This window comes from Theobroma cacao, chromosome 9, assembly GCF_053813885.1.
Source record: "Theobroma cacao isolate CCN51 chromosome 9, ASM5381388v1, whole genome shotgun sequence".
NCBI lineage: Eukaryota > Viridiplantae > Streptophyta > Magnoliopsida > Malvales > Malvaceae > Theobroma > Theobroma cacao.
The window spans coordinates 2091754-2102100 of NC_142647.1; the positions used below are offsets into that span (position 1 = coordinate 2091754).

The 10347-nt window shown below is 32.9% G+C and overlaps 2 protein-coding genes across 3 annotated transcripts; one reads left to right on the plus strand and one right to left on the minus strand.

The window, feature by feature from the left end:
• Nucleotides 1-298: 298 nt before the first annotated feature.
• Nucleotides 299-3134, minus strand: LOC18587939 (uncharacterized). Of its 2 annotated transcripts, none has more exons than XM_007012007.3 (3): nucleotides 2374-3134; nucleotides 1598-1657; nucleotides 299-1098 (listed from the first exon to the last, which is right to left on the minus strand). In XM_007012007.3, the coding sequence occupies exons 1-3, from the start codon at nucleotides 2756-2758 to the stop codon at nucleotides 680-682; spliced, it is 864 nt and encodes a 287-aa protein (XP_007012069.3). In that variant the 5' UTR covers nucleotides 2759-3134; the 3' UTR covers nucleotides 299-679. The 2 variants fall into 2 exon arrangements, with proteins under 2 accessions (XP_007012069.3, XP_007012068.3); XM_007012006.3 differs by having other exon boundaries at nucleotides 1598-1678; nucleotides 2374-3132.
• Nucleotides 3135-7271: 4137 nt separating this feature from the next.
• Nucleotides 7272-10235, plus strand: ADCL (D-aminoacid aminotransferase-like PLP-dependent enzymes superfamily protein). Its single transcript, XM_007012008.3, has 5 exons — nucleotides 7272-7578; nucleotides 7671-7717; nucleotides 7970-8148; nucleotides 8701-9374; nucleotides 9934-10235. Exons 1-5 carry the CDS (start codon nucleotides 7407-7409, stop codon nucleotides 10026-10028), a joined length of 1167 nt encoding a protein of 388 aa, XP_007012070.3. The 5' UTR covers nucleotides 7272-7406; the 3' UTR covers nucleotides 10029-10235.
• The last annotated feature ends 112 nt before the right edge of the window (nucleotides 10236-10347 follow it).

Below are 10347 nucleotides of genomic sequence, written 5' to 3' on the forward strand. Positions count from 1 at the left end.
CTCGAAACTGCTGAGCCAGTCAGCAGTTGGGCTACTCATTCCCTTTCTACGTTTTGGGCTTTGTTGCAAGTTTGCAATAATCCCTTTTCGGCCCACAAAAAACCTTGCCTAACCAATTTTACCTTGCCAAGTCCAAATGCCAGACTTGTCCAGAGAAAATGCAAAATTCTATATTTTTACAATTTTCTTTTTATTTTTACTAAACATAGACATCAGCTGCACCTGGTCAAATTTGCGAAATGACATGCACAGCACACTAAAATCAGTTGACATTCATCCTCCAACAAAGCATGATAGAGGCACAAGGAACAGCTTTTAATGGTTTCTGCCATTACTGAATTTTGAAGCTTTGATGATGACCCAGCTGGGCAAGTACACGAGCTCTACAAGAAAGTGTAGCTAAAATGCATATCACTTTTTCATGAGTAAGGCGCAAAACACCAAATGGCAATGAGTCACTGTGGTTAACTATTCACAAGCTACGAAGGTCACCTATGAGGAGAGAAGCAATCGACAGCACAATCAACCAGACAAACTACAATTAGAATTCATGTGCTGTTGGTTGAACAACTCTTACACGTGAGCTTCCACACTCCAAAATTGAACCAGCTTCCTGCTGACAGCAAAGTAGTGAAATTTTCCACAGAAAGTCTGTAACTAGGTGTGACTTGATATAAGATCACACTCTCTGCCTGTTAGAAGCTGTACGTGTTAAATGAGGCGCATCATGATAAGTCTCAGGTTCATCTTCATCGTCAGACGATAGGAGGGATGATCCCATCCATGCTTTGAAGCCTTCATTAACACGCCTTTCCACATCTGGGGTCACTTCCAAGGGGTTAGCCTCTAACATTTCTAAACCAAGATTTCGACTACCAAACTCTCCTTCATCAAGAATTATGGCAGCTCTCCTCCTTAAGAAGATGGCAGTTCCTGCATATAGAATCACCAGCCCCCACGAACCAATCTCATAGCACCAAAACAAGGGCAATGAGCAGCTGCTCCCTAATGTGAGGAGGCTTGAACCCAAGAACAAAGCAAGAAGACCGAAGATGATGGCAAAAACCACATTCAAAATGGACAGGCAACGAACCCCACCTGTAGATTGCAATAAAGTTAATATGATAACTCAACATGCATTCTTATCTATGAAAGTAACATTTGCACATATGAAAAACAGTAACATAATAACAGAGATAAAACGGTAACAAATTGTAGCAGTTCAGATGACCTCAAAGAAAGCCTAGCAAATGAATAAGTATATCTATTCAAGCTGTTAATTGTCTTCATAGCTTTATAGAGCCAAATTTCAATAATTTAATTTACACTAATTTTCAGGAGGAGAAAGACAAGAAGATCTGGTCATTTACTTTGAAGCAGTAGCTAGAACAAGTACAAATTCCATCTTCCCATTTCTTTCCGGCAAAACAACAGTTTTCAACAAGTAGCACCATTTTAAATTACCAAGTTATATTCTAGATCTCCAAAACATGAGCAGTGATAAAACAATGTCCATGGAATTATAACAAACCTAGAAGGGGCCAAAAGTTCCAATACCAATAGGAGATCACGTAAAAGAAATAACAAATAGGCATACCTCTTTTTGAAGCACAGTAATTATTCTCAACCACCTTTAAACATCCATGCCTTGTTGGAGCTGCATAAGCAACAGTAATTCCTGAATCATGACTAAAACCATTAGAAATAGAAAAGGCAGAGGGCATAACACACACAAAAGTATAAATTCAAGTTCCAAAATTCTTGGGGCCAGTTTAACCTCACAATAACAACAGAAAGTCAATATTAGAGGTCGATAGACAGGTTACCCAAAATTTATGTGAAGTGTATAAAATAGAAGCAATGACTAATTGAGAGCTAACCAAATAGGCAGAGAATATGTAAATCAACCATTTACCACCGGGAACCTAACTTACAGAAATGGGAGTGGAGACCATTAAAGGATCAATTCATTTTGAGAAGACTAAACCAGACAACCAATAATATCCTCCTAAACCATTGAGCAGGTCTAATAAGAATCTTGATTTTCTTAATATCGTCTAAGAATGGTATTCCATCTATATTCCCAAGTTATTTCAAAATGTGTAACCAGGGGCGATTTTCAGGTTATTAGCCATGATAATCCAATCTCCAGGCACAAATTTCTTATACTGAAGAATAAACAAAAAGTGAACTCTATAGCCTCTCCAATTCAAAATCCAAAGCCAACATTCCTCCTTTCAAAATGCTTCTTTTTCACAATGTGCAATTCTGAATCCTCCATACTTTTCTCAACAAGACCTCGAAAGAATTGTCATACTCGCTCTAAATTTCGCTTAAAGGAAACAAAGCGTAAATAACAGAATCTTGACTGACCTGCTACAAGATACAGAACCGAAGCCAAGAAAATGATCATGGATGGAACAAACACAACCATCCAATAGTAATCCACAGTCTCTTGATCAGTCAAAGAAAACGCTCCGGGCAACAGATCCGAATCGCCACCACCTCCTCCTTTCACATTCACCGGCAAAGGCTGTAGTCTCCGGTCGTCGCAAAACGGTCGCTTCAAATCATCTCCCGGAAACACGATCTTCAAGCTTATAACTGTGCAAACAAAGATCGCGAGACAAATGATCCCAATAGAACCTATTAAGATCGGTCTTTGAAGCTTCGTCCAAGCTTTGTCTTCCTCTCTTAGGCTCTCGTACTCGTGCTTCGGCATAAACGCTTGCCGTAGCGCGTCGCCAATGATCGCCATCGAAGCTTTCGCTTGGAAAACACTAACCCAGTAGGCAATTGACCAAGGGTTTTTCCACCTATAGGTATTTTTAGAAAATGCAAGAAATGTGAAGTCTAGGGTTTTGAACAACCCTAATTGCCTATTTTGGAATAAAAAAAAAAAGATAGACCTAGTTTTTTTTAAAGGATGAGAACGAATTTGATTAAAATGACTGATCTAGGGGTTCAATTTGGGTTCTTGAATCGAAGTTGGAGAGGCGGTTGTCGGTGCTGCGTTGCCTTCAGTTGGGAACAGCAATTTTACGCCATTTTTCTGGGATTTGGCGCGTTTTTCCCTGCGGGGTGGGCACGTACGGTTTCCAACAATACGATTCGTGAATGGTTGGTCTTATATATGATTTTATGTCTCCCAATTCATTCAAGGGATTATATTTGACACAAAATATGATATACCGATACTATAATTTGTAAAATTTTGCTGTACAAATTCCTATTTCTGTTTATTACCGTATTGATTTGTGGTAAAAATTTTTCACGGTTGTTTATTTAAAGGAATATATTTAATGCATTAATAATATATATATATATATATATATATGATTTTTAAAAGGTTTTGCATGTATGAGCAAATTATAATTTTTTTTTTTTGAAAAGTAAACGGATTATAAATTGAATGTTACATATTTGCTGCATCGTGTCTATGTTTTGTTTAAGTATGATTGGTAGTGTTTAGGTAACTATCCAATGTCAATGATGTCTTTTAGTTATGAAGTTTAACTTATTTGATGTTTTGACTGTTGAACTTATTTGATTGGTTGATTGGCTGTATTCTAATTTAAATAGGCACCAGCAGAATGTTGAAACAATGCCTTGGCCAGTTCTCTCTGACATCACAAGTTGGTAACTTTAGGAGTGGCGTAATATTTCAATTTTCGAGGGGAGTAAATTTTCAACAACTAGCAAATTATCAGTAATTAAAAACTTGGCAGCTGCAACCGTTGATTCATGTTCAATTTTTGAGCTTAGGAGACTTCAATGTAGTGTTATTCCTTTACTTTTCTTTGTTCAAAATAAAATTTGAGTCCTAAAAGATAATTTTAAATTTTTGTTGTATATTTATAATGGCAATTTTGTTGATGAAAAGTTTAGTGTTTATAGGATTGATCATGATTATGGTTGTAAAAATATTTTAGATTTGATTGATACGAAACACGAGAAGTGAACAAAATAATTAAAAATGTTTAGAGCCATTTGTTATAATGGAGTTTCAATTATTAGAAAAGGCTTTAAAATATTATACAAAGTACGCAAAATGTGAAAGATTTAGAATCTGTAAAGGTTATATAATGAAATCTCAAAATACTCAAGTGATTATCGGGCAAGAATTTGTTTGTTCGAAAAAAAGTTATTGTGCAAAAAAAATCTTGGAAGAGAATATAGATTTCAAGCCCAACCTGATGAGACAAGAGTTTGATGCAAAGCCATGATTTATGTTTTCAAGAAAGTTAACAAATGGTTAATTTTTAGATTCATAAGAGATTATACTTGTGAGCTTGCTATTCAAAAAAGTGCTTAATATTCACGTGTTCATAGAAAAAGCACAACAACTCAATGAAATTTGATTGATGTACTTGATAATTTAAGAATTAGTTCCAATAAAATCATGTCTATTTTAACTAATCAATCGAGTGACATTCATAAAATTAGTTTAATTGAGCATAATATTTAAAATTATTTGAGTAATAAAATATGAAAACAATTTGAAAACAAATAGATGCACTATTAATACTTGCTTACTTTAGAGAATGTCAATCTAAGGATTTGAATTTTTTTTAAGTAATACAAATAGATACGGAAGATCAACTAATGAATTGTTTAATTATTTATTTGATTTATTTAATTTTTTTATTCAAGCTTTTAATTCAATTGATGAGCTTGATTTAGGGAATTTTAATAATTTGTGATTTTACTAAAGCAATTTTGTTTTATGTCTTGATGTTAATGTAATCAATTGTTGACAAATTCATTTGATTTCATTTTAAATGCTTAAATGAGTTAAAAGGAACAATAGTTAAGTACTTGAAACATAAGAGAATTATAAATATTATGTAAAGTAAAATGAATAATGATTGCATTTGTACTATTTTGTTTTTTGTTAATATTGAGAGAAATTTATTTTAAGATTTTGTCGTATGATTCAGTTATTTTTAGAATCTCAAGTCTATAATTTAATCATTTGTATCTTTTGCTTTAAATTATAAGGCATCAAAGTAATGTGTTTACTACATAGGATTGATATGAATTAGTATATATTTCTTCATTAATTGTTTATAAAGCTTTTTCAAATACAAATTTTACTTTTTATTAAATTAACTGTTTATAAAATTTTATAAACCCGTTGCATAGCACGGGTAGACTTCTAGTACCTATACATAAAAGTGTCTTTCAATCCATGTTATTGTTAGACTGTTTCCCGCATGTTGCACTAAAACATCATTATTTTGTGGACATAATTCAAAATATTATATGAAAATTTATCATTATTTTGAACAAAGTTTAATCATCAGTTTGATGTTATTAGAAGAACATAGTTGAACAAATTGTTAAATTATGTAGATGATGTTATCAGAACAACACAATTAACTAAATTATTAACATTAAAGTATGCATAGATGATAAGAAAGTGTGTAATATTCAATATGTATGGTAAATGATATAGTATACTACCAATTATGGGAAAAAAAAAGTAAAGTATGCTATATTGAAAATTTTGTGAGGGTTGTATTACATAAGTAAAAATTATTTACTTGTGTTTGAACAACTTAAAAGCCATAGTTTGGAAATATTTTTGATTGCGAAGAAAAATTATATACCTGAAGGTAAATTATTAAATATTTCTTTGTATACGATAGTTATTGTCTCATTTAGAGGTTGTCCATCATCATATATAATTAAAATTTTCAATTCTTGACGTGAAGTAACTCTTGAAAGAGTAATATATAGTTGATCATGTGTAAAATCAGTTTAGGTAAATATAAACCAACCTTGTCAAGTGTTTGACCTTAACTTGTGTTGATGTTTATACAGTAATATAATCTAATTGAAATTTGTTTTTTATTAAAAGTAAAAGGTAATTTTTGATGTTTTATTACTAATACTATTATAGGTATGTAGTATTTATTGTTAGCGTGTATACCAGATATAATTTAGGCCTTCTCTAATGTTTGAAGCCAATTGGGTAATGATTAATCTAGTGCCGTTGCATAATCCATAATTTTGGTTTATATTTGTCAATACCATAATCACACAATCTACTTTAAGATTTAAAATATGATCAGGTATACCAGGAATCTAAACTAATCTTGAATATGATCAGGTAAAAAGAAATCCTAAACTACTTTCTCTATATAAAAATTGAAGTCTTATCCCTTCTCGGTATTTGGATGTGTTTTTTACTCTCTCAAAACAACTCATCTAGATTTTAATGGTAAGTAATTTTCAACTCAAATTAAAATTTTAAATACTTAATGTCTAAATATTTTTTTTATTAATTTGATAATTTAAGTTCATAATTATAATCTAGCTAACAGAAAATAATATTGTATGTCAAATAATATCTTAAAATTTGGAGTCTTTCTTTTTATTTTTTTATTTTATAGATATATTATTTGATTATTTGATTTTCATATTTAAATTTATATGGCTTGTGGATATTTATATTTAGTTTTGAACAATGAATAGATAATTGTCATATTATTAGTTACTGAACCTGATAATTTGCTACGTAACATTATATAATTTTAATATTTTAATTTATAATAATGAGTAGTAATTTTTAACCAATTTTATAATTTTAGATAAATAAATAATGAAAAGATATTTTAAAAGAAAAAAAAATTTCTTACAATACTCAGATTCCAGACAATAGCAACAAAATTCTACTAATAATAGTACTTAACAATATTCTTTTAAGAAAAATTGTGTTAAATTTAATCTGAGTACTCTTTTAATAGATCATGAAATGACGAAATTTTATTTTGAGTATCATCCTAATAACACTACTTAAAAAATTTTTTGAGTCCACACCTGAGTGTCTAATTGATAGTCATTGTATCAAATATAAACACATTTTTTTAAATGATTATATCTTAATTTATTGACAATCATTGAAACATTATAATAATGAAATGGAATTAATCCAAACAATAAAATATACTTTAATTATTTTAAATCTTGAATCAAGACGAAAATGTATAACTTCTTTATTTATTTTATTAAGATTTAAATTCTAAATAATCACCAATACTCGAATTAAACAAAATAAATCACTAATACCTTATATTTGCTCATTTTCAATAAAAGAGATTGAAAATTTTTTAAAAATAAATTAAAAAAGTACACGCCATGGACCATGGACCAGGGTCCATAGGTCCATGGGTCCAGGATGGTCGAGGAATCTTGGTTTGACCCCACGCGCCATTAAACACTATAAATGCTGAGCATCATTTCTGGTTCCTCCGCCAAAGTTTTGTACTTGATCCCGTCATCTCACTCTTGGCAATTGGAATCCAATCCGCTAAAACTATAGTCAACTACTTGAGTAGCCTACTAATAGAAACAAGACATCTTCGTTCATCAGTCACTCAAGAACAGACTCTATAGCTTCCATGGCATCTCTGTCAGCTTCTCTCCCAAAATACATGTCCCTTTTCCCTCCAAGACACACCCATCACTTGCATGATTTATGTGTTTTTCCACGAAATCTTTCACTTATGAAAGAAGGGTCTGTCAGAGAATTGAGAATCGCTACAAGTTCTAATCAAACTGAACCTTTGATCGGTTAGTGTCTTTTTTCAGCTCGTATCACATCATTTGCTTGGATAATTTTCTCTTGGGGTATGACCATTTTGTCTTTATTTTTTTTCTGGCAGATTCTACTGATAAACTATCAGACATTCCTCTCCTGTCTTGCTCAGAGGTTTATCTTCTTAATCACCTTTTTTCTCTTTTTCAAGAGTCTTGTTCTTCTTACATGACAATTCTATAAAGCAGATTAAGAAATTTTGGAATCAAAATTTGATGCACATCGAAATAAAGTTGACAGCTTTGGATCATATGGTTTTATTGCTTTCTTGAATCTTGATTAGATCTATGTTTCTTTTTACCTTTCTTATACTTTGGTGTCAGTGTTTGTTTTTTCTTTCTTAATCTAAACTTTTTGTTTGTTAAGGCTATTGAAAAACTAAAACAGAACAGAGAAAACCATAAAGGAAAGCAGCAATTCCTGGCGATGTACTCAAGCATTTTTGGTGGAATAATAACCGATGCAGCAGCTATGGTGATCCCTGTGGATGATCACATGGTTCATAGGGGGCATGGTGTATTTGATACTGCTGCAATAATGGACGGGTTAGTGAATCTGTCAGCAGAAAATGAACTATTTTTGTCCTAAGTTGGAATGGCATTATATCTAAAATTATGGTGTCGACAATCACAATCTTATAATTTAATGTTTATAAATTTTAAGATGCAACTATTTTCTACATCACTATGATGGTTCAGTAGTCAGGTTGCAGTTTCCTTCTTGTTTGAGAAGTACAAGATAAATTCTTTCATTCTGTTGTTACTTTCCAAGCAGTAAAACCTTGAAAGTAGCTAATTCAAGTCTTAAACTCTGTCCATAACAGGGAACAATACGATTATCCCTAAGAATTTAATAATTTTTTTAGAATATGTTTAAGAATGTTTTGTTTGTACCAAGATTGAGGCTTTGATGTCAAGAAAATTGAGTTTTTTGCAACTAATTAGAGAAAAGATATCTTTATGAGGTTTTTGTGAATTGTTAGAATGAAGAAGTCATTGCAATCCCATGTCATTGTCGTTCTCTTTGTCATTCCTCAATATAATTTCACATGTTATTTTGTACTTATCAAGCTCCATTACATGTTTTTCACATCGCAGATACCTCTATGAATTAGACCAACATATTGATCGTATCATAAGGTCAGCATCCATGGCAAAAATTGTCCTTCCATTTGATCGTGAGACTATAAGAAGAATCCTTGTTAAAACTGTATGTGCTTCGAAGTGTATAAAAGGATCACTGAGATACTGGATTTCAGCTGGACCGGGTGACTTCCAACTATCACCTTCCGGCTGCTGTCAACCAGCTCTTTATGCCATAGTGATTGAAGATCAATCTTTGTTTGATTTAGAAGGCATCAAAGTAGTCACTTCGTCGGTCCCCATGAAACCTCCCCAGTTTGCCACCATGAAGAGTGTAAATTACCTTCCAAATGTGCTTTCAAAGATGGAAGCTGAAGAAAAAGGTGCATATGCAGCAATTTGGCTGGATAATGATGGATTTGTTGCTGAAGGGCCTAATATGAATGTGGCATTTGTCACAAAGGAAAAAGAGCTTCTTATGCCCAACTTTGACAAAATTTTGAGTGGTTGCACAGCTAAGAGAGTTTTGGCTCTTGCAGAGGGAATGGTGAGAGATGGGAAGCTTCATGGAATAAGAGTGGATAATGTGAGTGTTGAGGAGGGGAAAAGAGCAGATGAAATGATGCTTATTGGCAGTGGAGTCCTTGTTCGCCCTGTAGTGCAGTGGGATGAACAGGTCATCGGTGATGGTAAGAAATTTCCTCTGTGACATTAGGTGCAACCTTTATTAACTAGTTTCTTGTATTGAAATTTGCTTGGAGTACACCAGGCTTGCATTTTGGTTGATTGACACTTGACTTGCATCATTTCTTCCTGATGGATTATAACTTAAAAGCGCTTCCTCTGGAATTTTAATGTGTCATTAACCAAACTGCCTTAAAATATTTGATCCTGGAGTACTTCGTCCCCCTCTGTTTCCTTCTAAGTAGTAGCAAGAGAAAGCCCTTTCCTATTTAATCCACAGTTTGTTCTATGGAGTCAGGCTTATTTGCTAAGGGTCTCTTTGTTGGAAGAAGTCTAAAGCATGCTGCTTTGGTAGTTTCTAGCTGATGCACCACTCTTCTTCTTAAAAGAGATGTTAAATAGATCACTGGGCATATTCTAACACCTTCCAAAGCCATTACTTCATTTTTAATATGATCTTTTGTTTCCCATTCTTTAGTCATTTAGCGAGAAACAAAGGGTCTTTAACTTTTACCTTGTCACAACGTATAGCATTAATAATTTCCTTTATGTGTTTATCTGTAGGCAAAGAAGGTCCTATATCCCAGATGCTCTTGAATTTCATCCTAGAGGACATGAAATCTGGTCCCTCTTCGGTCCGAGTACCTGTTCCTTATTGAGCAAGCTTAATTCAGCATCTTGGTATCAGAAGGTATGGCTACAAATTGTGAGAGGTCTTGCCATGAATCTGCCTCTTGCCAATGAGCTTTGCAGATAGACAAACGACTCTGTAATTCTGTAATCCAAAGCACTATATATTGTATGAAATTAAACAGTTAGCCAAAATAAGCAATTTAAGGCCTTTGGTCCTGATCCAATGCTAGTTATCTCCATTGTTCCAAATTTCCAGCATGGGTTCTAGCTGCACAAACTCACACACCCAAGTTAGATCTACAAGTCCATAAAGAGATAATGGTAAGAGAAAATAGCTTCTTTGCT